The sequence below is a fragment of the Chironomus tepperi genome, unplaced genomic scaffold (assembly GCF_022539635.2).
Source record: "Chironomus tepperi strain 1889 unplaced genomic scaffold, CSIRO-AGI_Ctep_v1 contig_359, whole genome shotgun sequence".
In the NCBI taxonomy this organism is placed as follows: Eukaryota; Metazoa; Arthropoda; class Insecta; order Diptera; family Chironomidae; genus Chironomus; species Chironomus tepperi.
This window is the reverse complement of record NW_027226481.1, coordinates 1169067-1196875: the sequence shown is the minus strand read 5'-3', so window position 1 is coordinate 1196875 and position 27809 is coordinate 1169067. Positions and strand designations below refer to the sequence as shown.

Genomic DNA, 27809 nt, shown 5'->3' with positions numbered 1-27809 from the left:
AATTGCTTAATATAAATTGTATGGAACTAATTGGATTCATTTAATTGTCAAACAGGTATGACCTCAAATTTGCGAGGGAGCTCCCGGCTCTACGATCGATAATGGATCTATTGTAGACGCAAGAGCTGTCTCTGTTGTTGTATCAACGGCTAAAATGTCTACAGTCTCACACCAAACAGCAGGCGGACAAGCGTTATCAGATTATGGTCCCATATAGTTAACGGAAAATCCTCAGTATGTTAAATATTATAAGTGTATACCGCCAGATGAGTAAAATATATAAAATTAGAAAATTACACAGCAATCAAAATAATAAGTGTGTGTGTGAGAGAAGCATTCTTAGTCAGCTTAAATTGATATGCTCTCTTTTCTAGTCGATTCGATGCTTCGGGATGTTTTATAATGATAAAAACAAATTGTGTGTAAATGAGAACCTATGCCATGTAAGAATCTTTTACTAAGTGATTGAAAATAATAATTTAATTAATTTTTAAGTCTGTAGTGTACTTATTTTAAATACATAATGAACGTACATGGCAACTTTTTTTTTATAAAAAAAATATCATAATTTATCGTTAATCTAGGTACATGTACATAGCTATCTACCTTAATTCTTTCATTAAAAAAATCGTGAAAAATCACAAATGTTTCGTGACTTTAAACATCATCATTTGTTTTGCTTTCCCAGAACAAAATATTGTAACGAAAGAATAAAATATCATTAACTTAAGCTTAGTCATCAGCTGTAAATAATTAGTGTGTAAGCTAGTTGCTGCAAAACCTTATCTTTATCGATCAGCATCAAAAATGTGAAAGTTTTATTTTCTCTCTTTTTAAAAATGAGCTTCTTAAATGAAATTTTTTATAAATCAATTGGATATTAGTGCAATTTTTCTCCTATAATTTAATTTTATTTCATCAAGGTGCAAATTATCGTTGATGTTTTGAGGAATAAAGTGTCGAGTAATTAAATCAATCAATACTCACTTTTGAGACAGTAATTAAAGTTTTACTGCTGCTCTCGATTGCAAATTTTAAATCAAATTTTACAACTTCAAACCTGTTTCCACTTAATTATGAGTTACAATATTCATATTAAAACAAGATTCTAGATCTGTTGCATTTTATCACGAAAAATATGAAATTTCTTAAATTAAACTCAAAATAATGCTTACCTTGGTACGACTTGACTTGCGCTTGTTTATTATTGAGTTATTGAGCAATCGATTTTTCTGTAAAAGCACAAATTAGTTAGTTAACTTGATTATTTCTTGATTAAATAGCTTACAGAAATTTTCGTGAACTTTTCTGATCAAAATTGGTTAGAAAAATAAATGTAAACACGGGGTTTGCAACTATGAAATTAAAAGTTCAAAATTTAAACCTCCTTCAAAAATGTTCAAATTTTAAAATTTTGAAAAGAATTGGAATAATTTTTAATAATAATCTCTGCAACCGTACACTTATTCCTGACAAACACAGTTTTGAATCAATGATTTCATAAAGAAAATCGCACTAGGCACTTAAATTCTATCAAAATATGACCGATAATTTACGTACCTTGATAATTTTGTTTGTTTTCATTTTGATTTTCCCTCTCCTATATTATCGTAATACTTATCGTGTTTCCAGTGAAATTATACACTAAAAATTAAATTAGACGTTTGAATTGAATGTAGTTTGTTATTGGCTACTTAAACAAAACAAAAAAAGGAATAAACAAACATACATATGATAAATTACTAAATTGGAAAGAGATCAGCAATAATAAAAGTGACATTTGTTTTGTAGAACGAAACAGAAGATGAGATATGCATGTATAAATTAAAGTATATTCTTTTAAAAATCCTTAAATTCTTAAAAAAATTAAAATGAAAAATTGTAACCAAAAATACGTAAGAAATTATATCAAAATGAAGAGATTGTTTATTTCTGTCTGTCGATTGAATTGAATTAGATTCAAAGTGAATGAAAAATTATTTTAATGAAAACGATGAAATAGATGGAAAAGTTCATAAAAAAACCTCTCTGAAGAGAGAAAAACTCCTTTATTTTCATGATTGCCATAATAAAATTTAGGAAGAAGTAGAATTTAAGTTTCTCGTTCTCGATTTATATTGCAAAGAAATTGATAACATGAAAGAAGAATTTTTAAAAGTTAGATCTTAAGTTCCACAAAAGAAAAAAACACACAATATGAAAAAGAAGAAGAAAATTTTCTTCTTTGAAGGAAAGAAATAAATGAAAATAAATAGAAACTTGACGCATTTTTGTACAGATATGGACTGTATACGATAATAAGAAAAAGTTAAAATAATAAAAAAAAACTTCATACTTTTAAACATTGTCTTTTAATTGAATTAAAAACATTTTATTGATTATTAAGTTTCAGATTTTTCATTTGCACAAATCATAGCAACCCGAGCGACACAAATCAAAAATTACACGAATTGTCCTACTTGGTTCCGAGTCCGGTACCAAGTCACAATCACGCCAGCCTGAGATCCAAATTTTTGATCGACTAACCGACTTGTGTTATTCGGGTCAACATCCTTAAATTATTCAAAATTCTAATTTGTTGATTTTGGATGAAATGACACAATGATGACAAGATAAGTAAGCATAGGAGACAACATGGCCGTGAATAATGAGAAGTTAATAACAAAACAATTGTTTGCATTAAAATGTTTCGGTGAATGTCTTACAAGTAGCGCAAAATCTTGAATCTATAAAGAAAAAATCGTGAGAAATGTAACAAATGTACAGCATAAGCTGTGTTACTTTAAAAGCAATTTATCAAAATGGAATACAACTCACAAGTGTACGTAATCTATAATCAGTAAGAAAATTAATGTCGTGGATTATAAAAGCAGTTTTTTCTTGAATCTACAGTAATAGAATTGAAATTATTTTTAATTCCGATTTGTCAGCACTAAAGCTTCATCAATCTCTCACCTCTTTAATGCATCTCGTTGCAGACTGAAAAAGAAGCCATAGAACAAGAACGCTGGGAAGAAAGACAATTGCAGTCGCTATAAAGAAAGAAAATTTAAAGTATGATAAAATTATGTTCTAGACTTAATCATGAGAGGATTGTTCACAAATGATGTCTTATTCAAGCGACACGAGACACCATTTGGGAGTATTTTATAAGGATTCTGCATGGATTCGTTCTCCTACACTGTGTCGCTCAGATATGTGCCAATTAAAAGATGTAGCTAGGGTGGATATTCACTTTCAGCTTGCCTACTAGATCTGTCATTCAAGCGTGTTGAATCTTGACTCCTTAGATTGCAGTTCTATCCTTCTTTATTCAGATTGTCGCTTTTTGTTTGCTGAGTCTCATAAAACTTCAGATAAACCTCCTATCCTCCCACTCTACATCATTTGTGAACAATCCCTCAGAGACAAAAATCATAATAGGATTACCAAAAAGAAAAGATCCTTTCTCAGCGAATGCATAAATCCAGTATAATTCGACAGTAATTTCTATAAAATGCTATCCAACATTCAAGACTTGTGACCAGCGAAAAATCTTATTTACACAAATTATCATTTCCATCAAGTTCTTAAATTGTTCCTTCATCCTATAAAATTTAATGTAGAAATGCTTCCGACAGAATTTTTTATCATCCCCAACAGCTCTAACCCAAAACGACAGACATTTCATATGTTGATTAATACCTTGAAGACTAAAGAAAATAACATCAATGAAGAAAACATGCTGAATATGTCGTATTCTAGTTGCCAATAGACTATAAATTTCAGCAAACCAAAAATTTGCCCATTGCTCATCGTTATCAATAATCGTTGAGATGACAGTTATTTCAATCATTAATGTGAAGCATATGTAGAGTATAAATTTTATTAAATAACCTCGATACCACTTAACTTTAATTGATTTTCGATTAAGTTTCACTGCTTTATCATAGAAATACCAAAATTGCTTGAAATATGCTCGTTCTATGAATGTCTCAACGATGATAGTCAAATGTGCCAGAAGTAAGGAGAAATAAACCAAGATATCATTGATTTTTCCAATTACTGATTCCGAATATAACATTTTATCCTGTCGAATTATCATGTATAAAATATGTGATAGTGTCAGCAATATGTGAATTAATGTTGAGCTATATGAGGCAGCTATTGATGCCAGCGATTCATTTTCCTTATCTTGAATTGAGATGGGATAAAATCCACAAAATTGAAATATTATTAAGCACGCTGTGAACATTGCTACTTGTTGCAATAAATCTAATATGTGTACTACTAAAAGGAACTATAAAGCCTGCCTTGTATACACAAATGATTTGTCAGTAATTCGTATTAATGTATTAGCTCTGCAAATAGAAGTGTAATTAAATTTCAATATCAATAGTACATTAATGTGACAATTTATTTGTTGTCTTTTGTCTATTTTTTTATTAAGTGCTTTGCATTGGAAATCAATGTATTTATTGATGTTTGCATGGCTGCATATTTTATTAAAATAATTGATTTTTAAATAAATTTTAATTAATTCCAGTCACACAATGTTAACAAGCAACAGCTAAACTACAATTTATTTAATGATTTTATCGTAATTACGTAAGTTAGATGCAGTCAGTGATCTGTTGATTGTTAATCTGTGGTTTGATCTGCTACAGAATCGATCGAATCCTAAAGCACTCATCCCTCAATGATTGATTAATTCTCGATATCAAGACATCCTCAAATCGGATCAGACATTCATAATAAACACTGTCAGACACTTCTATGTATTCTAAAGCTTGACTGACTCTCTACGACCATGATATGTTTAGTCATAATATTAGCATAGTTTTGCCTGGTGTAAATGTGAGATTCTAGATATATAATTAATATCTTTAACTATAGTACAGAAATCAGACAGAAGTCATAGCATAGCAATCATTGAGCATGACCTCTTTGAAAATTGACATACAAAAGCCAACGATAGGCGTCATCAATGCAAAGTTATTGATCATAATTGATTTTTACGGCCAGTAAAATTAGTGGACTCTCTTTAAGAACTTAACCTATGTATTAAGGTCAACATGTCCTAATAGACAATCAATTTTAGAGCATGGTCCTTGTCTGTTCGGGATCATGATAATACAGCAGATCTACAATCACAGTTCCTACTAATTTCTGCCTATCCCCAAACAATTCTCTAAGGTCAACAACTCTGTAATTAATACATATCAGTAAGTCAAGTAAATGTTCAAATCATTGTTGCTATTTTGGCCCACTCACTTCATATTCTTTGTGATAAGCCCCCCATACAGTAATGGAAGTTTTATTGCTTACCAATATACCTTTATTAAGGGAAATCTTATCACATAAGTGGATTGGTATTTTTTTTTTAAATAATTGAAGATTTATGACAGCTCTTTAAGATTAGTTTAAAAGTATAAATTAAGCTTGAGAGACATGTTTCCTTTCATTTATTATTCGGTGGTTTATAAAAAGTTCCAATATGAAGTTACTCGTGATTTTCAGTGTGATCAGCGTCATTTATGGTAGTGTAAAAGTTGTGTGATAAAAATAAATTCCTTTATAGTGAAAATTTGTTTCTTTTTCTGACACTTTTCGGATGTAGCCTCACCAATCACACAACATCAAAGATGGAACTTGATACCGGATGAAGATGGAAAATTGCATGTGATTGATGCCAATCCGATTGAAGATGTTGAAGCTAAATTTAATCCGGAAACTGACACAAGATTCATGCTGTTCACTAGAAATAATCCAACAACTGGCCAACATCTTACAAGCTCTCTTGACGTCATTAGAAATTCTAATTTCAATGCAGCATGGCCAGTTAGAGTATTAATTCACGGATGGAATTCAGGATTGTCATCAGGTGTCAATACTCGACCAACAGCCAGTTATCTTCAAGTTGGAAATTTCAATGTCATTCAAGTGAGTCTAAATAGATATTGGAAGTAGGAAATAATGTCAATTATGTTTTGATCATCTTTATTGATGTTTAGGTTGATTGGAGTATCGGGGCTGGAACAATAAACTACATTACTGCTAGAAATAGAGTCGGTAGTGTTGCAGACGTTTTATCAGGCTTCTTAAACTTTTTAGTCAACAATGGATTTACTGACATGTCAAGAGTATCTATTGCTGGTCACAGTCTTGGTGCTCATATTGCTGGTCTTACAGGAAAGCGTGTTCAGAATGCCGGAAGAAGAATTCAAGTTATTTGGGGATTGGGTAATGAATTTATTGAGCTTAATAGCTTCATAAAATTAATTCTTATTTACGTTTTCATCTACAGATCCAGCAGGTCCACTCTTCAACATGAACAATCCAACTGAAAGATTAGACGCAAATGATGCAGTCTATACAGAAGGTATTCGCACAAATATTGGAGGTTCAGGCTTCCCAGATCCATTCTGTCATGCTGATTTTTATCCAAATGGAGGCGACAATCAACCAGGATGTGGAATTATTGACGTTAGTGGATCATGCAGTCACTCAAGAGCTCACGAATTATTTGCAGAAACAATTGTCAGTGATCGTTTCGTTGCTGTAAGATGCAATACATTCGCCGATGCAACCAATTCAAGATGTACAGGAGGTAGAGACGCATCTATGGGTGGTGAACCTGGAAATATTGGACTTAGAGGAATCTTCCATTTAAGAACCAATGGTCAGTCACCATTTGCAATGGGTTAAAACTTGATTTCAATTTGTTCTCGACCAAAAATGTCCATTAAATAAATTTTGCAAAGAAAACGTAAACTTCTTTTAATTTTTCCTCTGATTACTCTTATATTTATTTCAGGGTATTTTAGCACATTTACACTGTGTGAAAAGCTTTTAAAAGAGTTAAATTAATTGAAAATTCAGTTCTTGTGAATCGTTCACTAATAATGTTGATAAAAATTAGATAACGGTCATGAAAAATTTGAATTGCGCCATCTATAAAACACCCAAAATTACTTGTTGAAGTCAGCACATAAATTGAAGTTCTTCCACAAACAAGCCTGTTTAGTTAACTAATTGATCTTAGAAATGTTCTTTCATTATGTGGAAAACATAATAACCAGGAACTGCGATGAAATTCATAATTTGCAACTACTGTCATCAGACAGTTTGCTTCAAAATCAGTGCTAACTTTCAGCAAGTACATCAGGGTTATGAAAACAGTCAAAACATAAACAATTTAAATTTCAGACTAAAAATAGTTTAATTCATTATTTTAAAAAGATTAGTGAGAAATCAGTGAAAATTATGCTTTGAAGTGTAATATTCTGTTGCACAGCCATTAAGTTTACATGAAATTAGCCTTTAATGTTACTTCTCTTCAACAAAAATAATCATTTATAAATTTTCTTCAATTTTTTTGCGAAAAAATAATATTTAACTTATTGAAAAACAGCTGTGCTTAATTTTATCACAAATAGCTTGATAGCACGAAAAGTATTAAATGAAAAACACCTTTTAGACATTAGATATGTTTTGAAGGATCAATTTTTCGCACAAAAAAAGTATTTTCAAAGAAATACAATTAAATTTTTGAGATATATTTCAAATTAAAAGAAGTATAAAAAAATCCTGCAAAAATGTCTCGTTGGAATAAAAGTAATCGCTTCCAGCAAACAGTCGTACCGCTCGATAATCTGTTACGCGAGAAGGAAAACAAGAATTCAGTGGCTGTTGGAACTGTAATGAAATTTGGCATGATGCAATTTACTTCTATACGTTCTTCATGTTACAGTAAGTATCCTTAATAATTGCATTCTAATTAAAAACGTTATATTGACACTTTCATTGACATTTATAGATATGGGAGCACTTAATTCTACAAGTCCTATCCAAAATTCAGCTAGTTCACCAACAAGTCCTGATTTAAATGACACTAAAATATCTGTAGAACAGACTCCAAAACCAAGAAAATTCTTTAAAAGTCGAAATTCAGGTGGTGCTGCTGAAATACAGCAACAAATTGCATTACAACAACAAATAGCTATCCAGCAACAAAATCAAGTCCATAATAATCATATGCAGCATCCATCATCTTCAGATGAACATTCACAGAGTCCACAGAAACAGACAAAAGTTAAGAAAGGATCACCGAAAAAGGAAAAGAAGGCGAAAGTTGAGAAACCAAAAGTTGAAAAGCCTCCAAAAATTAAGAAAGAAAAGCCACCGAAAGTTTTAAAAGTACGTAAACAGACAACAGAAACAGTCACATCTGAAGGTGATAAACCATCCCCATCAAAACGAAGTCGTGCAGCCATAGAAGCAACACGATCATCGAATAGAGCAAGAGGAAAAATTAATTATAATGAAGACGTCGGTGAAGAAGAGTTTATAATGCGAACAGAGAAACGTATAGCACCAAGATTATTATTAAAGCAACAACAAGAAAAGCTTGCACAAGAAGCAGCATTATTAGCTACGCAAGAATCGCTATCAACACAAGAAGAACTACCAGAAATTGAATCTCCAACCATCCATCAAGCACCATCTTCCACAGAAGCAATTCCATCTCAGTCTCCAATTCATCCACCTATAGTTCTGAGGATATCTAAAGTAAGTAGAAAACAGATGTTAATAACTTACTTTACTTTTCTACGCGACGTACGTAACGTCTATTTATGTGTCGCACACCAATACAAGCATATTACATGCTTCAATTTCTTCCCCTACTAGACTCTCTATTCTCTATTATCGCCTTTTGTAGAGGCAATGCCGAAATTAAAGGGATATCAAATTAAAATTGAAACTTTTAGATAATAAACTAATTAGTTATAACTATTGAGAACCATACAAATGTTTCTAAATTGGATTTGTATGGTTTTGGAATTTAAAAATAATTTGTATGGTTTTCAAGCATTCAAAAATAAGTTGTATGGTTCTACGATTTATCAAAATAATTTGTAAGGTTTTCAAATTCAAAAATTTTAAATTCTTTATTTTCATAAAAAATACTTTAAAGGACTTTGATAATTTAAGAGGCTTAAAAAATTCAAAATAATCTTCAACTACCTACTCTCATAGAGAATTTGTCAACGCCCCTATGTAATCGTTGAATTTCTCTTTAAGTAAAGTAATTTTCTCTTCATTCTCTCTACATTTGCAGTTATATTTCATTAAAGTTTTTAAGCTTCTTAATATTTTTTTTATGTTTTATAAAGTTTTTTATGAGTTTTAAATTGAATTTGATCTAGTGCAAAATTCATTATTTTCTATAAATATATTTCTAATTTGGATATGACAAAAAGAGTGACTAGAAGTAGTTCAAAAAACAATCAACAAATTACAAATGTAGGCTTCGCACTAATTACTGTGCTTAACTAATTACTTTTTTCATCTATCCAGTCATATTTCCTATAAATTCGAATTATCTAATCAGTTCGCATGAATTTTCTTATCATTCACATATAAAAATTCAGCTATGATGTAAAGTTACAAGTTTTTAACCGCCAAAAATTATTGTTTATATTTTCTTTTAGGGAACATCTCGATTAGTCAGTACGGACAATGAAGATGGCGTTAAATCGCCGCATATGAGTGAAGGAAATTCAAGTGGAGATGAAAATAAGAATGTTGTCAGTAATAATGCTTTGACATCTACGGACGAATTAATTGCTGTTTTATCTGGAGATTTAGTTCCTCAGCAACCCGAGCCAGAGCCTGAAAGAATTCGAATTCGTATTAAGAAGGATTATATTAGGTCTTATAATGATAGTTTGAAGCAACAGGAAGAGAAGGCAAAAACTGAGGAATTACAACAAATTCAACAAGAAGAGCAATCAGTTGTTGAGCCATCGGAAGTATCAGAGCCAAGTAGTGGACGAGTAACAAGACGTCGTGGTAAAGCTCAAGAGAAAATAGAGACAGCAGCACCAAGAATATCACCAATTGTGTCTGAATTTGATTCACAAAGTTCAGTTTTGGGAAGTGTTACTTCTCAAGCCACATCAGGAACATCTTCCAGTATTGTGAATCCATCGCAAGGAGATTGTAAAGTAATTCATAGTCGAAGTTCAAGTGTAGTGACTAGCGACGTTGATACGTCATTACAGAGTTCAATGGCTGCAGCTCCACGATCTGGATCTGAAAACTTTAGCAGTAATAATGGTTCACAAGATGAAGCTCCAATTGTCCAAAAAGGACGCCGAGGTAGAAAGAAACAAACGCCTGAAATAAAAGAAATAGAAATGAAGCCACCGGAACCGATAGTTGTAGATAAGCCTGCAACTCGAACGAGAAATACAAGAAAGGCACAACAAGTTAGAGCGGAATCTGCTGAGCCAATAACATCTCCTGAAGTGTCTCCCACAAAAAGCGATAGTTCAAGTCCTGAAAAACGTTCAACACGAAACACTCGAAATAATAACGTCCATAATGTATCACTGGATATAACGGAAGCATCAACTGTTTCAATTCCAAAATCTCGAAAGAGAAAGAATCCAGAGCCACAGATAGAACTACCACCGATAGAAGAATTAGACCATCATAACTCCTCAGTTTCTACAGATGATCAAACGGCAGCATTAAATCTAAGTCAACGATCACTGAATACAACATCTAGTGCATCTATGTCTGATGATATTTCAATTCCACAAGTTCCGGAATACAAGCACAAGAAACTTGTAAAACGATCTTGGGAACAAGAGAAACCAACGCCAATGGATATTGATCAAGTACCAGCACCAACAACTCGAAGTAGTCCAAACAAACAATACAATAATAATCATCTGCAGAAACAGCAAGAGACAAATGAGAATAATGGTAATCCAGGTGTTAAGCTATTAATTTCAAAGAAGAAAGGAAGCATCTTTAAAAGTCGAGCATTAGACAAGGACGAAGATAATAATAAGAAACGACTTAATTTGTATAAACATACATGGGATGAAGATGCCGAACTAGCTGATCAAGCAAATAATGCCAACGATAAAGCAGAGACGTTAAGCACAATAACAAATTCTGGAACAGCTACAACATTCTTTGATGGTGAAACATCAGGAATTGCCAGATTCTCGAGACATAAGAAGACGGAAAATAATGTAAAAGAGTCAATTGCCGATGATTTTGATGAAGATGATCAGCCACTTGCTGGTTTGAATCATGATAGACATGCTAAAGATTATTATCAAGTTGTAAGGAATGTAAAGAAAGCACATCAAATTCAAGAAATTGGTGAATTTCAAGAAATGGACGATGATGTTGAATATTTACTAGATGCTTTACAGCCAAACAGTCAAGTTGCCTTGCGATGTCTTTCTGCCTTGCAACTCGCCTCAAAATGTATGACGCCATCATTTAGAATGCACATTCGAGCACATGGAATTGTTCCTAAATTCTTTAAGGCTCTTGAAGATGCACCAAATGATCCAAGTTTGGGATTATGTACAGCTATGGTCATGTTTGCTTTGTCACAAGATACACTCAAAATGGACTTAGATCGTGGCTCACTTGAATTGATGCTTAACCTACTTGAATGTGAAGCTGATCAAAAGCAATATCCAAAAGATATTGTAATGAATAAGCAGCATATAGAACGAAAACAAAAGGTACGAGAATTGTGTGAGGAAATTCAAAGTCAAGGAAAGTCGATTCATTTAAATCTTGACAATATAACGGCAGCTCAACTAGCTATGGAAAGTTTACTATCATTAACTTCCAAACGTGCTGGTGAATGGTTAAAGGAAGATTTAAGAGAATTGGGAGGAATTGAACATATAATTAAGACAGTTTATGAATGTTGTAATCAGGTAACTGATTATGTTGAGGAATGGACCGAGCCACTATTAGAAAAACTAAATAAAATCGGACGATGCTTGAGAATTCTCGAGAATGTAACAAGTAATAGTGAGGAGAATCAAAAGTACATCCTTCATTATAAATCTCAAGTATTTATCAAGACACTATGTGGATTCTATAACTTGTTGAGTACAGAGCTTACACTTTATCCAACAACTGAGAAAAGTGCAAAAGATTTTGCCGGCGTTGCTATCCGTGAGACTCTTCTAACCCTACTTAAAGTTATTGTTAATTTAACTCATCCCTTCAATGAACGTGGTAAGTTTAATTATTTTATAACCGTCAAAATATATTTGAATTTTCCAAATTAACTAGTTCAAATTATTTTTGACCGTTATTTTTTGAAATATGAAAAACCGTTACTAATCATTTAATTGTTTTTCAGCAATCGGAAGCGTTTTGTTTGGCGACTTCAAGGAGATATTCCAGATTTCAATTAATTCACTACTTTTTGGTGTTAGCTACGTATCAAGTCGATTTCAATTTGATTTTTCTCTTTTGGTAAGCATTTAATTAATTTTATATAGCATCAAAAAATACTAATTTGTTTTATTTTACAGACACTCGTACTACTCAGTAATTTAACACAATTAAACGAAAAAAATCGTCAGAGTATTATGCAGTTATCGGTTCCAGTTGAAGAGTTTGGAAAGGATAAACAGCCAGCAATTAAATCTCTCATTGAGTTCTTTTATAAATGCGAAGATAATGCAAAGTAAGTCATGATTATGTCCAACAATTATATTGTAATTAATATATTTTTTGACTTATTTTACAGGACCCTCAAAAAACTGACTGATGATCTGATTGACAACTCCAAAAAGCGTGATGCGAAGCAGGAAGAAGCCGTTAATGCATGTAAGTTTCTTGCTTGATGATTTAATAATTAATTAATTATTTAATTTCATTATAGTGATTCAAAATTCTGGAACACACATGGAAAATACAATTTTGGGAAGTTTTACATGCACGTTACTAGGTTTCGTGATAATGAATAATCCCAACAATGAGATGATTGCTCGAAGGTACTTAAGAGATGGAAAGTTCGAAACTATGGTTGTTGTGTTGAAGCAATATTACGAGTTTTTGAACCTAACTGTCAGCGTAAGTATTAAAATTATATTAAGCATAACTTTTTTTTGATAATTAACAATTTCCTTTAATTCAGGCTGACGCATCATCAATGGCCCAACTTAAGACTATCAAGAATGTAATGGACTACTTAGTGAATTGTGACGTAGAGTAGAGATATGACGAATGTACAAAAACAGATTTCATCAAAACTGTTTTCATCCTTATATAAAGAGAGAAAATTTATTTAAACTCATAATTTGTTTCATTTTTAAGTCCTTAATGTAATTAGGATTATTTTCTAAGAAATGATCATTAACGTGTAATTTGTAAATAAATTAACAGTCGTTTTGTCAAATAATCGAGATTTGTTTTTCATTTAAAAAAACGTTAAATTTTATTTTGAATTTCAGGGAAATTTAACCTTCGTTTTCGTTCAGTTTATTCAAATTTCAAAAAGCCGTTGTAAATTTGTCATGTTCGTTAAGTTTTATTTGAATTTGAAAAAGTTGTTAAATTTCTTACAACATAATTTATACAAATAAGCTTGTGAGAGGATCATAAGCTGACAATACAATAGGAGTTAAATTATACACACACTTGATGTCATCACTTAAAAATCTCTTATTTACGACAACTTCTAATACTAATTCATTAAAATTATTCTTTGGTATGCTTGTCAATATTCTCTGTCCATTTGTGTAATGTTCAAAGCGAAGTTTTTCGAGATATCCATTGGAGTCAGTTGATATGCCACTGATGATCATCGCAATCTTTTCTGAATAATCTCTCATTTCTATTCGATTAGATTTTTCCAAACTTGAATTTACTTTTATGTCACACAGTCTATGAAAGTTTTTCCTAAAATGAGAGATAAATCAGTATTAATACAGTCAAAAGTAAATTAATTTAGCAAACTTACATCTTGAAGTCATTCAAGCCATTTAAACTACAAATGGCAAGGACAGGCTCTCCATTACTTATAGATTTTAAAACAACGTCAATTAAGACTTCTGTCGGTTGATTGTTTGATAACATCTTATTTCCACCAATTATGGCATCTGAATTTGCAATTGTGTATACATTTTGATATTTAAGAGAAGGTCGAGGGTCATTAATTAGAGAAAATCCGTCATCAACATTAAAAACTGGCTTAACATGCTGTTCATAAAATTCCATTGAAGTCAACAAATTATTGTCATTTTGGCAGTTCCAATAAAAATTTTCAGGTGGCATTCCTATACACAGAGATATAATATTGCAGATTTCAACCATTTTTGAATCTATAATCACATTTGTGTTCATATTTTTGGCAGCTTGATGCATAATCTGCTTTGAATATTCTCTCAACTTTGTATTCAATATTCTAGTCAGATCCTTAACTTTTTCAATGCTAATATCTCCTTTAAATGCTTCTTTTGGCATCAGCCCGTATTTATTGATGATAGTTGCAAAAATATTCCATCTACCTCCTTCCTTTAATGGATCGTCTAAAAGTAATGACACCAATCGATCATTTTTATCGTTAGATTTAAGAACTTTAGCCAAATTGCATAAGTAGGAATAGCATCTTTCAACTTTTTCGTGATACAGGAAATGCGCTTGCGAGAATTCAAAGTCCGTTAAGTTATACTCTTTCATGAATGGTACTCTAATCATAGATAGTAATGTATAGGACCAATGGATATTATCTATATTCTGTCCCACTTTCATGTCTATATCATGGCTAAAGAATTGAAAATTATCTGCTAATGTTGCAGCATCGAATATTGACATTTTACTGCATATGTTTTGGGCTAGTAAATTCTTCGGGTCACTGTTGAAAGCTGTTTGGTATTGCTTCAATTTGTTTTTGTTGAATGGTGCTAGAAATGAAATTAAAAAGGATATTAATATAGTAACGTATTTAAAAATTTTGAAAATTATGAAACCATTTTATCATCAAGTCATCTCAGTAAATATTTAACGTACAAATTAAATTTGAATTTTATGATTAAAAACTTACCAATTTCTGCCTTCTCTTGCATCGAACTAGTCTTTCCAATATTTGTGCTATATTTAAGCAGTTTGGGAGTTGCAATATTCTCAGATGAAGGCATGACAATTGTGTATTGTGCCTGATTATCATGTTTTTGAACTTCCATTAATACAAAATCAGTTTCATCATTATCTTTTGTACTGTTATCTTCTTCGATATAATTCCATAGCCGCTCAGTCTCCATTGGTTCTGAACATTGGTTCCTCATTTCTTTCGAAAATGCTTCTATGTCATGATTACTCATAATTTTGAAGGTTTCATCTTCAATATCGACGGAATTATTTTTAAGCATTTGCAGGATCTTTTCTTCATAATCACAAAACAATTTTAAATTAACTTTTGTCTGACTAATATTTAATGTAGGTACAGCACTTAAGAGTAACTTTTTACAGTCACCATTAAAACAGTTTTTAGAGAAATGATTCCGACATACACGAAATCTTTTAAAAACTACTGAAGGATCAAATTTTAAAATTCTTTCTGAACCTATTGCTTTTATCCATTTTAAATGCCTTTTTGGGTCTTTTCTCGGATCGGGAAACAAATGTAGAGATATCTTTTCACTTGATTGCTTCGATTGCTGACAATCTGGCACTACACACGACATTTTACACAATTTAGTAGAATTTAAATGATATTTGTTTGTAAACAGCTAACTATTTTATAGAAAGAATATCAGAGTTAACTTTGTGTCGGCCTGTCTGAAAATTTCAATGTAACGGAATTTTTAAATTCAAAATATTTGCTGAACAAAATATCAAATTCTTATTTTCTTTGATGTAATAGTTTAATTAATGATTTTAGAAGTGTCCAAGCTGTATAGTTGTAGATTAATCCTTCCTTTGAGAACTGTGATAAACCAAATATATGTGAAGAGTCAAGTTTTGTCAATTTTTTGAGTTAAAAAAGAGAAATTATTAAAAAAAATTATTTTCGTCCATAAAAAAAATTGATTTTGGTGCCATTTTTGTGTCAAAAAAAAGAAATAATTAAATTATGGAATCAGACAGAGGATTTGATTCAACATGGGATGATGAATCGATTGAAAATGCTATAATGAATGGTGGAGTCAACTTTAGTGTTAAGTATATTGGCTGTATTGAGATCACAGAAAGTATGAAACGATTAGACTTTCAATCACGGTAAATGAGACAGAATTAAACATTATTCTTATGCTAATTCCTTCTTTCCTCTTCCGTCAATCAAAGATCACTCGTTGCTAAGGAATGCATTAATCGTGTGTGTGATTTTGCAAATTTAAGGTCACCAAAGAAACGCAGAGTTGAAAAAAGGATACAGCAAGTGAGTTACTGAAAATTCTCATGCATGAGTAATCTGTAATGACGCATTTATGTATAATTTTATTTAATTTCTAGGTAATCAGCACACAGCCTTGCATGGAACATTCTGGTACAAATGTTATTCTCAACATATCGTCAAGTTGCTTGCAACTCACAAATTCCAATACAAATGAAATTATTGCGAAACATGACATGCCAAGAATTTCCGTAAGTCAAGCACTTTGATAGTTATCGCTTAAGTAGTAATATTGAGTAATCTGCTATTCTAAAAATTTAACAGTCTTTGTAATTTTGAATTTATAATACTTTTTGAATTATAATATTCAAAATGATCACATACGTTGCACAATGAAATTCCCAAAAATTTGTTGATTCAACATTTTGTGACTCAAATATGTCTCGATATTATCATACAAATGTTTTATATCTTCTACAGTTTGCAAGCGGTGGAGATAGTGATTCAGTCAATTTTGTCGCTTATGTTGCAAAGGATTTTATGGAATGGAGAGCATGTTATGTTCTCGATTGCGGAAGTGGAAAGGCTCAAACTGTAATTTCAACAATGGGACAAGCATTTGAATTACGTTACAAAAACTTTTGCAACGATGATGCAGAACGAATTCATTCATGGAAGAGAAACCAAAAGCCTGAAATACAGCACAGTCCACCAGCACAAAAGTGCGAACAAGAGTATTACAACGATTTACCTGATAAGGTTCCACCACCTACACGTGAGGAATTGCCAGGCGATAGGATTAATTTAATAGATTTGGGCGAACAAAATGATTATGTTAATGACGAAACTAAAGCATTTCCACAAAATAATAATAATAATAATAATAACAACAATGCGACATTTTCTGATGTATTTAACTGTTCATTTGATACGGCACCATATAAATTGTCAGCAGAAATTCAATATTCACAGTTGTTGATTGAAAATTGGTTTCACGGACCAATATCTCGTAATGAGGCTGAATTATTTCTTAAAAATGACGGAGACTTTCTGGTCCGAGAATCTCAACAGCCAGGACAATTTGTATTGTCCGGTTTGAATGGAACTCCAAAGCATTTGCTATTAATTGATCCACAAGGCATTGTACGTACAAAAGATAGAATTTTTGAGAGCATTACACACTTAATAAATTATCATTGGTCAAATTGTCTACCAATTATATCCTCCGATAGTTGCTTGCTTCTTCGTACGCCTGTTATTAGAACTACTGATTTAAGGAAATGAACTGAATGTTAAGTACATACATGCTTATGGGATTTTTTATGATGTCAGGAAATTCAAATGAGCGATTTTAATCTTAAATGCAATACTACAAAAGAATTAAACAAATTATTATGATTCCAAATTTTAATGCGATGACTATATATGAAATACATTATAGAGCACATAGAGCGTTATTTAAAAAAAGTTATTTGAATGAAAAAAAAAATTATCTTTGAAAAGAATAAAAAGAGATTAAATTTTATTTTAATGTAGACTTTAACAATATGTGTATTATGATATATCTTTGATGCTGTTTATTTTCCTTTCAGTTCTTTCGTTCAAGCAATTTCCATAAATTGTGATTATTTCGATCAACGGTTTTTTAAAATTCAAAAATTTCTATTGGAACAAATGTAAACATCAGTAAACATAGAAAATAAATTTAATTTATATGGACGAAACAGAGAACGAAAAGCAGTTATTGAATAACTTGCAAAAGTGTAGATGCTGTTTTAGAATGTTAATTGATGATCGGAAAGCTGTGCAGATAGACGATAATATAAGAAATCAGTTTTTCTCCTTAACACAAATCGAGGTAAAATTTAATTAATTAAATTTAAACACCTTTCATTAGTTCTAACTGAATTTTCAGCTTATATCTTCAGAGCTATTTGCTAATCGGATATGCCAGTTGTGCAAAATAGATTTACAGACGTTTGTTGACTTGCGAAAAGGTAAAAATATTCTTATGTCCAATTTTTATTTGTTTATCCAATGTTTGTGTTCATAGATTTAGTAGCAAAGCAAACGGGGCTTTATGAACTAGCTGGATTAGATGTAAATGAGCCAAATGACGAGATTCAAGAGGAACAGCTTGATGACTATGAGATTCAAATGATTGAAACAATAAAAGACGATGAATTCGATAATCAAGTGATTTTAGAGGAAATTGAAGAAGAGCCTGACGAGTATGATGAAAGCGAGATAATTTACGATGAAAATGATTCACAAAATATCTCAGATAATGTCCTTAAAATAGAGAAAATTGAGCAAAATGAAGATGACACACAATTTATTGTTAATTATTTTAATGACAGCGAAATGGTCAGTGACCAAAGCACATCTATGGTCCAATCATCATATGAGAATGAAATTTGTGAGACTTGTGATATGGAAGTATTAAAAAGTCATTTTAAGGAACATATAGAATTAATGCATGGCGATGATAATGACTGCATTAAGTGTAATTTAAAGTTTAATAGTAAAATACAGCTACGCAAGCATATTAATGAGGAACACACAACAGATGCTAAAAACCGAAAGACAAAAAGGAAATTACAATATTGTCCACTTTGCTCCAAAGAATATGATTATAAGAAACAGTTGATGGACCACATAAGATCGTTCCATAAAAAGGAACGAAATACACAATGCACAATTTGTAAGAGGAAATTCTACCATCGTGACCTGAAAAAACATATGCAGCATGTCCATGGAGAGAAGAAAATCTCGTGTGAAGTTTGTGGAAAAATGTATACATGCATTGAGAACTTAAAACTGCACTTGAAATACCACTCAGTAAGCTTATCTTGACTAATTTATTGACATTTAAATTAATATGACTTAATTAACTTCTAGGACCCAAAATACACTTGCGAATATGAGAATTGTGGGAAGAAATTTCATCAAAAAACCCTTTGGGAACATCATATGTTAAAGCATAAAAATGAACGGTCCATTTCATGCACAGAATGCAACAACCAATTCTATACTTTACGAGACTTAAAAAGACACAATCAACGAGTACACAATAAAGTGTCAAGGAAGTGCTTTGGATGTGAAATGATCTTTTGTAGAAAGGATAAATATCGAGAGCATATTTTAAAGCAGCATAAAGACTTGAGTGACGACATAAAAAATAAGATTCTAGAACAAATTAAAAATATCAAATGGCATGAAAATGTAGAAAACTGAAATAAACGTTTACTATAGATTCAAATTTTTAAAGAACTGATGACGATGATTTGTAGCATGTTTCTTGTAATATGAGTTGAATGTTTGGATTTGATATTATTTTGCGTTTTAGGATTAAAATTAATACTTCTTAATTTAATATAGATTTTAGAAAGAAACGATCAAAAAATATTTAAATAATAACCGTCAAAAATATTTTGAAAAATGTCTACAAAGAAGCAGAAAATTTTATCATCTCGGATTTTTTCTACAAAAATTTAAAAATTATTTAATATCCATTATAATTAACTGTTTATTAAAATAGATTGGATTATTAAACAATCTTAAAAAAATTCGGCTTTATAGAAACATCAAGTAAGTCAAAATATGCGCCTAAGATGAATAAAAATTGATGTATTCTTTACTTGAATCAATTTCACAATTTAATTTCGAACAATTCTTTCTTTTCAATTTTTCCTTAATTTTCAATGATTAAGAGATTGCCTAAAAGTTGGGTACGTTTCGGACTTAAAGTAGGAGTCGCCGGAGCTGTCCTAGAATTAGCAGCATTAGGAGGAACATATATTTTTTGGAAAAAACTTAATACTGATCAAGGTAATTATCCACATGAAAAAAATATCCTTTAATTAACACTTTTAACAATCAAATTTCATATAATAAAAAAGAATTTAGATATCGTGTCGGTACAAATTATCCAGCTGTACTAGAAGGATATTATAAAATTGGTGATTATTGGGATCCAGAGAAGTCACTAGAATCACGAAAATTCGATCAAGAATATTTTGCAAAAGCAATCCAAGACAATAGAAAAGAGTAATTTATGGCTAGAGTCACAAAATCGTTAGTATATTTAGCATCTTTTTCCGCTGTCGGATATGTATTGATGAAATTAATTGAACCTAATCCAGAGAAGTTAAGAGAAATTCACGGCAATAAGCATCATAATCCAGAAGCTCGAAGAAGAACTGAATTAATTTTGAAAAAATTAAAGGAAGCATCTGAACAAAAAGATCCAGTTTACTTGCAAAAACAATCTTCAGAATTATCTAATCAATCAAGTCCACAACAACCAACTAAACGTGAAATAATCTAAATAATTTGGGCGTAGTCAATAAATTTAGTAGATTTAAAATAATAATATAAATATGGAAGGCGAGGATATGAAAACGGAAACACCTAAGAGTGGAGTTTTGGAGATGATGGCTCGACGTGATCGTGAAAGGAAGTTGGTAAATGAAAAGAATCAAAAGGCACGACAAAACAAGTCACAAGAGGAAGGACTTCAATACTTTGAGAGCGTTTTTGATGGAAAAGTATGTGAAATAGAAAATAGAATTAATGCCATGATTCCGTCAAGTGATTTGGGAAAGTTGCAAGAAGAATTCAATTCAATTGCAAGAGATTTACAGGATTTACAGAAATATTTTACTAATTCTACATTCTTCTTGAGCGACCATAAAATTAAAACATGTCAAATTGTAATTAATCAGCTACTAACAAAATCCGATGAGACAAAGTCTAAACTTTTGCCGAAAAAGAAGTTTGGATTTAAGAATAAATCGAGTAAGCCATCAGCTAAGCTTGAAAGTGACATTCAAGATGGTCAAATAAAGCCAGATGTCAAGGAATCGACACATAAGGAATTTCTATGGACTGAATCACAAAAAACTAATCAATTGCTTAAGTATACTGGAGATCAAGTCAACAATCAAGACATGACATTTAAGGAAATGGAAAATTGTGTAATATTCATTAACGGCCATGCTGGATCATTACAAATGTCCAAAATGAAGAATTGTCTCGTCCTTTGTGGAGCTGTGTCACGTTCAGTATTTGCTGATAATTGTGAGAATTGCACATTTGCATTTGCATGTCAACAATTGCGTCTTCATTCATCTACATTCTGCAATATTTACATTTTGGTGACATCACGAGCAATTATAGAGGATTGTAAGGATATTAACATTGCACCTAATACTTATTCTTATAGCGAGTACGAGAGTGATTTACAGAAATCTGGTCTTGATGGCAGCATTAATAATTGGGAAAATGTTGGTGACTTTAATTGGCTTTCAACAGACAAGCCATCACCTAATTGGAATCGAATGAAAGATGATGAGAAAGTTTGTGACTGGTCACAATTTATTAATGATTTTATTAATGCACACAATATTACTAGTGAATGAATTAAATTGATCTAAACTTGTTTCCTTAACAGAATTATTGCCTTCTAATAAAAATATTATATGCTGAAAATAACGAACTTTTTGAAATTTGAATTAAATTACGTTAGTCAAATTGCAGCCAACTTCACTCAAGTCACTTTGTTTATGTTCATGTTGAAACATATTCTTATTAAATAATTAAAATATCTGAGTTAATTCGACATGATTAGAAATTTAATCAAAAGCAGCTTGAGTAATAGAATATTCAGCACCCAGCTATGTAGTAATTTAACGATTTACCGATTTTATTGTAAGTAAAAATGACAATTTTTGGATTCAAGAAAATTAATTGAATAATTTTTCAGCGGCACCAATCAAAAGATTTTACAAGAACACGAGCATCCTGTATGCTGACAAAAAATATGAAATTACATTAGATCAGAGAAAGTTAAAGACACCAAAAGGTTCAATATTTCAAGTAGACAGCGAGCCATTGGCACTAGCGATTGCAACTGAATGGAATTCACAACAAAAAACGATTGAAAGATCCAGGATGATTTTGACGTCTTTAGCTAATACAGCAATCGACAACCCTAATAATTATTCAAAGGAGGATATTATTAATTACTTGCTGTCATTTGCAGAAACTGACACAATTCTGTTTTATAATCAAGCTGAACCTGATTTATACAAGTTGCAAAATGAACTATGGAATCCAATAATTGACTGGTTCAACAAGCGATACCATACAGATTTGCAGAAAACTGACGACATTTCGCCACCAAACTTTCCTGCTAATGCCAAAATGGAAATAAGCAAGTACTTGAGATCACATACTCTAGACACACTTCATGGATTTCAATTTGCTGTTGATACTTTAAAGTCTGTAGTCTTAGCATTTGCATGCATTGACAGATTCATCACGCCTGATAAAGCAGTTCTTCTATCTAGACTTGAGGAGGAATATCAACTTGGACATTGGGGACGTGTTGAATGGGCACATGACTTAAGTCAACAAGATTTGCAGGCACGATTATCTGCTGCTGTGTTTTATATTCACTGTAATTCATTTTCACATTTTGTACAGTCTAAGGACGTAAGTAGAGTTTCTGAGGCAGCAGTCTTTTAAAAACAAGCAATTTAAATTAGAAGAATAAAAGAATTAAGTAATCTATTTATTGTAAGCTATTTTAATTCTATTGGATACAATCCTAATTAGTAGGATACTCAAAACCATCCTGTCTGTCCATCCATTCCTTTAAGAATTTGGAATATTCTCTTTGTGAACGGCAAATTATTGACAAAGTTGATGGACGACATCCAACAGCTTTTAGTTCCTTTAATCGTTTCTTTGTTGTTGCTAATGAATGTGTTAAGACACGGATTACACGTGCAATATCTACAGGTTCAAACTTTTCTTCGTCCAAAAGATAATCTAAGACTTCCTTTACTTTTGCTCCTCGACATTTAAGCACTGCTGGATGCCTGTTCACAATAGACTTTATTGTTTGTATGTCATATCCTAATCTCTCTGAGAGATAATCTATTATGCCATTTGTAGTTCCAAACAGCTCGTTATTCTCTTGGGTCAGCTTTAACGAGTTTTCGAGCACATCTTCAGGACATCTAATCATCCAAGGTTTTAAGTTCTCCTTACCGCCTTGCTTACATCTTTCAAGCCTGTCTCTAATTGTTTTTGGATAGTATTTAAAGGCCCAGAAGTCACGAATTATGTTAATTGAATCCACATTGTATTCCAGCATGATTTTCAAGTTGTCTGTTAGCATCTCAAATGAGATTTCAAACATAAACATGTGTGTAGCTAGATATTTTGATACTAAAGCTGGATCTAAATTTAGTTTCTCGCTTAGGTAATAAATTCGACTTCCTTCAGCTATAAAGCTTTTTTCTCGTTCAACAATCTTAACTGCTCGATTTAATGCTGCATGTGAAGCTTGGAGTAAAGGCACGACATCATTAATATTCTTGGGCTTGAGCATCTTTACTCTAATCAGCTTCTTCCGGAGATATTCTTTAATAAAATAATAAAGATCAGTTACTGGATCTTCAAAAAAGTTCAGATATTACCTTTGTCCATTGTAAGTAGCCACGGATTGTTTATGATTGTCCTTATAGATATTTCATTGTCAAATAGGTATTCAATCATGATGCTTATTTTGCCGGAATCAGCGTCTATTAGCCTTTTATGTGAATTGATCATTTTAGTAGCTTCAGAATCCGTGCAATGAAGGAAATGCTTAAATTTATGCGTCAGATTGACATGAGCAAGCAATTCCTGCACTTTTTTGCTGTTAACTTCTGATTTTGTATCTCTGGATATTTCCTGACTAGCATTAATCACGTCTTCACTAATATCTTCATCATCATGCTTATTGATATTGGCACTCGAGAAGAGATTTTGTATGCCTGATATATTGCGAATATGTTGCAGCTGAAAATTTGACCGCAGTATTCGCTGGATCATCTTGATTTTATAAAAATATTTAAGTAAAACACTTTTTAGTATTAGAATATGATTTTGTTTACAGTCAATTTTAGGGATCATTTTTTACCGACCTAAACTGTTTCAAAAAATAACGGTTTAGAATTATTTAAATTATGACCAAAGTAGGCTCAAAAATTTTGAACAACTCTTTAGTTCAAATTTTTTTTCACGGTTCACAGTTTTTATTTTATATTTTAAACTCTTAATTCTATTAACTGTACTTTCTCTCGTACATATATTTCACGACTTCTAACACAACCGGAAAATTAGAAGCTCTATACAATACATACGGGATTTGAAACTAGTAAAAATTTCTTATCAGTCGAGATTTCTTTGTAAATCTAGATACATAAATACGCCGAATTACATTTTAAGGCATAAATAGCTTTTGTATTTTAGTTTGTGAGTATAACAGTTAGACGATAAATTAATGTCAATAAGAATGGCTGCATCAGCTCCTCTAATAATGCGAATTATGGTAAATTTTCAATTTTTTTTAATTAAAACTTTTGCAATGTTTGATTTCTCAAATTATTGGTTTTTAATTGCAGGCAAGCAGCTTGTCTATTGCCGACAGAGCTGGAGAAGTAATTCGCGACATTCTGTCGACAGGCGACTTGAACGTTGTAGATAAAGTAAGCCGATTTATCATAAAATGTGATTTCAAAAATATTTCATTAATTTTCGTATGATTAATTTAGGGTCAAAAAATTTACGATCCACAAACGGAAGCAGATCGTAAATGTCAGCAAATGATTATTGGATCTTTATCAAAGCAATATAAAAACTTAAAGATTATCGGCGAGGAAGGAGCTGAAGATTTAAGTAAAATTCCACCGGAGTTAATTGTTGATCAGATTGACACAAAATTCCTTGAGCAGTACAAATGTCCAGAATCATTCAAAGATATTTCTGAAGATGATTTAGTTGTTTGGGTAGATCCGTTAGATGGAACTAATGAATATGTTGCCGGTTTTATCGAAAATGTGACTGTACTTATTGGTATTGCATTCCGTGACACTTCAATCGCCGGCATAATTCATCAGCCATTCTTCAAATGTGCTACAACTAATAAAATGGGTAGAACAATTTGGGGATTAAAGGAACTTGGTACAAGTGGATATGTTAAGAAATCTCCACCAGAGAATAAGCTCATCTTGACTACAACGAGATCACATTCCAATGATATCGTTAATGCAACAATTGAAGCTATTAAGGCTGATGAAGTTCTCAAGGTTGGAGGATGTGGATTCAAAGTTTTGCAAGTAAGTGTGCAAAATACTTGATACTTATCTATAACAATTTTTTATGGAATTATTCTTAGAAAAAATGATTAATCGTCCACTTTATTTAACAGTTGCTTGAGGGCAAAGCTCATTGCTACGTGTTCGCATCTGCAGGATGTAAACGTTGGGATACTTCAGCATGTGAAGCGATCCTTGAAGCTGATGGAGGAATTTTAACTGATATTTTTGGAAAACATTATAGCTATGGACCAAATATTGAGCATTTAAACAGAACAGGAGTGTTGGCCACAGCTAAAGGTATCGACCACGAAAGTCTTCTTGAAAGAATACCTGCAGCTACACGTGAATATTTAATGAAGAAAAAATAATAAAATTTCCATTCCTTATAAGTTAATTAAAGAACGATTGTTAAGTTGGATAAAACAGGCTGGTTCTACTAATCTAGATGATATGTTGATGGTGATTGGATGATTTTAATAATAATTTTAAGTCAAGGTAAGAGAAATAAGTTATCAAGTATAGAACTTATCAAAAAAATGGGTATTTTTTTATTACAAATTAACTAAGCTATCTTAAAAAAATCGCGAGACCGAATGTCACAGACATTTATCGGTTGTATAATTTGCTTTATCTCCCTAAATACTCTTTGACGTCATGCCGATATGACGCTTTCAAGTAAAGCTTTTTAAATGAAAACTGATAATACGTGTTCATTTGCTTAAAAATTTGTGAAAAAAATAATAAAGGAACTGAATGGAGACAGAGAAATTATGTTGTCTTTTAATTATTTTGAATATGCAGCATTTTGCTACTTCCTAATGAATATTTAGGTTTAAAAATGAGATGTTTATTCTTCGGAGTTCAAAAACAGACTGAACATTTTACATGAAAAGGGTCTTCAACTATGTAGAATTAATATTATTCAAATTTCAAATGACCGTTGTAACACTGCATTCGATTTTAGTTCATACCAAGCAGTCTCAAAATATGAACAGAAAACATTTTGATACACATAACCAAACGTTAACTGCACCTTTGAACTTCAACAATCTGGATACAATGTATGAGAAAAAAACCACACGTATTCTGAGAACTAGTTTATTGGTATCACGTGAATTCCAGTTACTTTGATACACAGGTTATAACACAATGTAACATAATCGTTTTGACTTCCAAATGTCTTAATGTTGTGCATTTATTCACACTTAATCTCAATTACCCCAATTTTTAAGCTGGATCATGTTGAAGAACCAGGAAGAACATTTAAAAATATAACGGCCTCGTTGTTGTCATTTGGAATATGATATGTGACACGCTAGCTCTGAAATAAATCACAATGGTCTGAAATCATGCTGTGCATCATGTCAAAAGCGTGTTAAACATGCAGCTGTACGTTAAAAAAACAGTTCCTTATATTCTTTTTAAACTGTTTATTTGTCAACAATCTGTTGCTGTTGCCAAAAAAGAATATACAAATGTTAAGCATATACAACACATTGATCTTTGATTCTCTTCACTTAATGATTTTTAATTTATTCTTAAAACAACACACAAAAATGTCAAAAGTAACAAATGATAATAATTAACTTAGACAGGACTTCTTCGGAAGAAAGATTTAATAATTAGCATTACACCGTTGAAGACATTTTCGACTTGCTCGATTACTCGTCCACTTATCCGGTCATTAGCTCGTTCTGATTGTGGAACGGCATATGGATACTGTTCGTACTGTGGAGCCTAAATATTATTCTTATTAATACCAAAATAAACAACACTTGACAACTTTCAACAACTTACAGCCACAGTAAAGACAACTAGTACAACGAGAAGTAAGATTATTGTCCTCATGACTACTTTGAACTGATTGCTTCGAGTTAATTTTTAATACTGAAATTGTTTGTAATAAACAATAGTCAAAATAAAGTCGGAAAAATTGAAATTTGCTTCTACTTCCTCTACAGCAATTAAATATTGAAATTGTACATTCAAGTTAAAAGCTCACAATGGCTAACAATTAGGTAGTTATGAATCAATAAATATGGAAATGGATGTTTTGTTAGAACACTCATTTGATAATCGTTTCTGACTGGAGCCTTAAAAACCCGAGCGACACAAATTAAGAAGGCTCCGTCACGGATGCATTTAATAATATCAAATAGAAGTTGACTCAAATTGGCGGCTATTGGACTTCCAAACAGAAGTGGCTCATTCCAATCTAAAGGATACGATAAGAATCAATATACTCCGAAGAGCAGGACACATTGTTAGGAGACCAAATGAAGTTCCCATTAATAAAGTCATTGAGTCTGATTTTGTCGATGGCAAAAGAGCTAGTGAGCACCCAAGAAGCTCCTGGAGAGAGGCTGTTGATAAAGACAGTGTAGCATTTGGTTTTGGTAAAGGGCAGCCAGAGATAGGGTTAGCTTCAGACGTCAACTAAGTGAGCACATTGATAACAGTTGATCTGTACGACTAGTGAAGCAAGTAAGTAACGGAAGACG

The 27809-nt window shown here is 31.7% G+C and overlaps 10 protein-coding genes across 11 annotated transcripts in view; 8 read left to right on the top strand and 2 right to left on the bottom strand.

Annotated features, from left to right (window-relative positions):
• The window catches only part of fz2 (frizzled 2), a 29218-nt gene extending 26876 nt beyond the window's left edge, over positions 1–2342 (top strand). For both annotated transcript variants that reach the window (XM_070646012.1, XM_070646011.1), the window contains exon 5: positions 56–2342. In XM_070646012.1, coding sequence (XP_070502113.1) covers positions 56–61 — 6 coding nt within the window. In that variant the 3' untranslated portion in view covers positions 62–2342. The remainder of the gene's footprint in view (positions 1–55) is intronic.
• Positions 2343–5384: 3042 nt separating this feature from the next.
• LOC139094834 (lipase member H-A-like) lies at positions 5385–6747 on the top strand. Its single transcript, XM_070646022.1, has 4 exons — positions 5385–5519; positions 5600–5922; positions 5994–6222; positions 6287–6747. Exons 1-4 carry the CDS (start codon positions 5477–5479, stop codon positions 6685–6687), a joined length of 996 nt encoding a protein of 331 aa, XP_070502123.1. The 5' UTR covers positions 5385–5476; the 3' UTR covers positions 6688–6747.
• A 506-nt stretch (positions 6748–7253) lies between these two features.
• wapl (wings apart-like) lies at positions 7254–13219 on the top strand. The gene is made up of 8 exons (XM_070646124.1): positions 7254–7731; positions 7799–8550; positions 9474–12045; positions 12173–12288; positions 12348–12502; positions 12566–12645; positions 12701–12891; positions 12956–13219. The coding sequence occupies exons 1-8, from the start codon at positions 7578–7580 to the stop codon at positions 13031–13033; spliced, it is 4098 nt and encodes a 1365-aa protein (XP_070502225.1). The 5' UTR covers positions 7254–7577; the 3' UTR covers positions 13034–13219.
• A 69-nt stretch (positions 13220–13288) lies between these two features.
• On the bottom strand, positions 13289–15554 carry LOC139094931 (bleomycin hydrolase-like). Its single transcript, XM_070646167.1, has 3 exons — positions 14864–15554; positions 13781–14723; positions 13289–13719 (listed from the first exon to the last, which is right to left on the bottom strand). The coding sequence occupies exons 1-3, from the start codon at positions 15501–15503 to the stop codon at positions 13392–13394; spliced, it is 1911 nt and encodes a 636-aa protein (XP_070502268.1). The 5' UTR covers positions 15504–15554; the 3' UTR covers positions 13289–13391.
• A 97-nt stretch (positions 15555–15651) lies between these two features.
• Positions 15652–17649, top strand: Shc (SHC-adaptor protein). The gene is made up of 4 exons (XM_070646352.1): positions 15652–16038; positions 16105–16198; positions 16273–16404; positions 16634–17649. The coding sequence occupies exons 1-4, from the start codon at positions 15893–15895 to the stop codon at positions 17435–17437; spliced, it is 1176 nt and encodes a 391-aa protein (XP_070502453.1). The 5' UTR covers positions 15652–15892; the 3' UTR covers positions 17438–17649.
• A 184-nt stretch (positions 17650–17833) lies between these two features.
• On the top strand, positions 17834–19433 carry LOC139095097 (PR domain zinc finger protein 5-like). The gene is made up of 4 exons (XM_070646350.1): positions 17834–18011; positions 18069–18150; positions 18207–18994; positions 19055–19433. The coding sequence occupies exons 1-4, from the start codon at positions 17868–17870 to the stop codon at positions 19388–19390; spliced, it is 1350 nt and encodes a 449-aa protein (XP_070502451.1). The 5' UTR covers positions 17834–17867; the 3' UTR covers positions 19391–19433.
• Positions 19434–20402: 969 nt separating this feature from the next.
• On the top strand, positions 20403–21649 carry Tbcc (Tubulin-binding cofactor C). Its single transcript, XM_070646354.1, has one exon. The coding sequence runs from the start codon at positions 20536–20538 to the stop codon at positions 21574–21576; it is 1041 nt and encodes a 346-aa protein (XP_070502455.1). The 5' UTR covers positions 20403–20535; the 3' UTR covers positions 21577–21649.
• Positions 21650–21714: 65 nt separating this feature from the next.
• Positions 21715–22733, top strand: l(2)k14505 (ATP synthase mitochondrial F1 complex assembly factor 2 homolog l(2)k14505). The gene is made up of 2 exons (XM_070646356.1): positions 21715–21865; positions 21921–22733. Exons 1-2 carry the CDS (start codon positions 21778–21780, stop codon positions 22682–22684), a joined length of 852 nt encoding a protein of 283 aa, XP_070502457.1. The 5' UTR covers positions 21715–21777; the 3' UTR covers positions 22685–22733.
• mTTF (mitochondrial transcription termination factor) lies at positions 22695–24091 on the bottom strand. The gene is made up of 2 exons (XM_070646351.1): positions 23644–24091; positions 22695–23587 (listed from the first exon to the last, which is right to left on the bottom strand). Exons 1-2 carry the CDS (start codon positions 24038–24040, stop codon positions 22767–22769), a joined length of 1218 nt encoding a protein of 405 aa, XP_070502452.1. The 5' UTR covers positions 24041–24091; the 3' UTR covers positions 22695–22766.
• Positions 24092–24354: 263 nt separating this feature from the next.
• Positions 24355–26076, top strand: LOC139095104 (3'(2'),5'-bisphosphate nucleotidase 1). The gene is made up of 4 exons (XM_070646355.1): positions 24355–24539; positions 24613–24696; positions 24763–25326; positions 25419–26076. The coding sequence occupies exons 1-4, from the start codon at positions 24492–24494 to the stop codon at positions 25674–25676; spliced, it is 954 nt and encodes a 317-aa protein (XP_070502456.1). The 5' UTR covers positions 24355–24491; the 3' UTR covers positions 25677–26076.
• Positions 26077–27809: the final 1733 nt, after the last annotated feature.

What these genes read in the sequence shown, in the direction of transcription:
- LOC139094834 (XM_070646022.1), top strand. Translation starts at nt 5,477, where the DNA reads ATGAAGTTACTCGTGATTTTCAGTGTGATCAGCGTCATTTATG. An exon ending in GAAATTTCAATGTCATTCAA is followed by an intron (nt 5,923 to 5,993) that starts GTGAGTCTAAAT and finishes ATTGATGTTTAG; the next exon opens with GTTGATTGGAGTATCGGGGC. An exon ending in TCAAGTTATTTGGGGATTGG is followed by an intron (nt 6,223 to 6,286) that starts GTAATGAATTTA and finishes TTTCATCTACAG; the next exon opens with ATCCAGCAGGTCCACTCTTC.
- wapl (XM_070646124.1), top strand. Translation starts at nt 7,578, where the DNA reads ATGTCTCGTTGGAATAAAAGTAATCGCTTCCAGCAAACAGTCGTACCG. An exon ending in TCATCCCTTCAATGAACGTG is followed by an intron (nt 12,046 to 12,172) that starts GTAAGTTTAATT and finishes ATTGTTTTTCAG; the next exon opens with CAATCGGAAGCGTTTTGTTT. An exon ending in AAATGCGAAGATAATGCAAA is followed by an intron (nt 12,503 to 12,565) that starts GTAAGTCATGAT and finishes CTTATTTTACAG; the next exon opens with GACCCTCAAAAAACTGACTG.
- LOC139094931 (XM_070646167.1), bottom strand. Translation starts at nt 15,503, where the DNA reads ATGTCGTGTGTAGTGCCAGATTGTCAGCAATCGAAGCAATCAAGTGAA. An exon ending in GCAAGAGAAGGCAGAAATTG is followed by an intron (nt 14,724 to 14,863) that starts GTAAGTTTTTAA and finishes TTTCATTTCTAG; the next exon opens with CACCATTCAACAAAAACAAA. An exon ending in GGCTTGAATGACTTCAAGAT is followed by an intron (nt 13,720 to 13,780) that starts GTAAGTTTGCTA and finishes CTCTCATTTTAG; the next exon opens with GAAAAACTTTCATAGACTGT.
- Shc (XM_070646352.1), top strand. Translation starts at nt 15,893, where the DNA reads ATGGAATCAGACAGAGGATTTGATTCAACATGGGATGATGAATCGATT. An exon ending in CGATTAGACTTTCAATCACG is followed by an intron (nt 16,039 to 16,104) that starts GTAAATGAGACA and finishes CGTCAATCAAAG; the next exon opens with ATCACTCGTTGCTAAGGAAT. An exon ending in ATGACATGCCAAGAATTTCC is followed by an intron (nt 16,405 to 16,633) that starts GTAAGTCAAGCA and finishes TATCTTCTACAG; the next exon opens with TTTGCAAGCGGTGGAGATAG.
- LOC139095097 (XM_070646350.1), top strand. Translation starts at nt 17,868, where the DNA reads ATGGACGAAACAGAGAACGAAAAGCAGTTATTGAATAACTTGCAAAAG. An exon ending in TCTCCTTAACACAAATCGAG is followed by an intron (nt 18,012 to 18,068) that starts GTAAAATTTAAT and finishes CTGAATTTTCAG; the next exon opens with CTTATATCTTCAGAGCTATT. An exon ending in GTTTGTTGACTTGCGAAAAG is followed by an intron (nt 18,151 to 18,206) that starts GTAAAAATATTC and finishes TTGTGTTCATAG; the next exon opens with ATTTAGTAGCAAAGCAAACG.
- Tbcc (XM_070646354.1), top strand. Translation starts at nt 20,536, where the DNA reads ATGGAAGGCGAGGATATGAAAACGGAAACACCTAAGAGTGGAGTTTTG.
- mTTF (XM_070646351.1), bottom strand. Translation starts at nt 24,040, where the DNA reads ATGATCCAGCGAATACTGCGGTCAAATTTTCAGCTGCAACATATTCGC. An exon ending in GCTACTTACAATGGACAAAG is followed by an intron (nt 23,588 to 23,643) that starts GTAATATCTGAA and finishes ATTTTATTAAAG; the next exon opens with AATATCTCCGGAAGAAGCTG.
- LOC139095104 (XM_070646355.1), top strand. Translation starts at nt 24,492, where the DNA reads ATGTCAATAAGAATGGCTGCATCAGCTCCTCTAATAATGCGAATTATG. An exon ending in CTCTAATAATGCGAATTATG is followed by an intron (nt 24,540 to 24,612) that starts GTAAATTTTCAA and finishes TTTTAATTGCAG; the next exon opens with GCAAGCAGCTTGTCTATTGC. An exon ending in ACTTGAACGTTGTAGATAAA is followed by an intron (nt 24,697 to 24,762) that starts GTAAGCCGATTT and finishes TGATTAATTTAG; the next exon opens with GGTCAAAAAATTTACGATCC.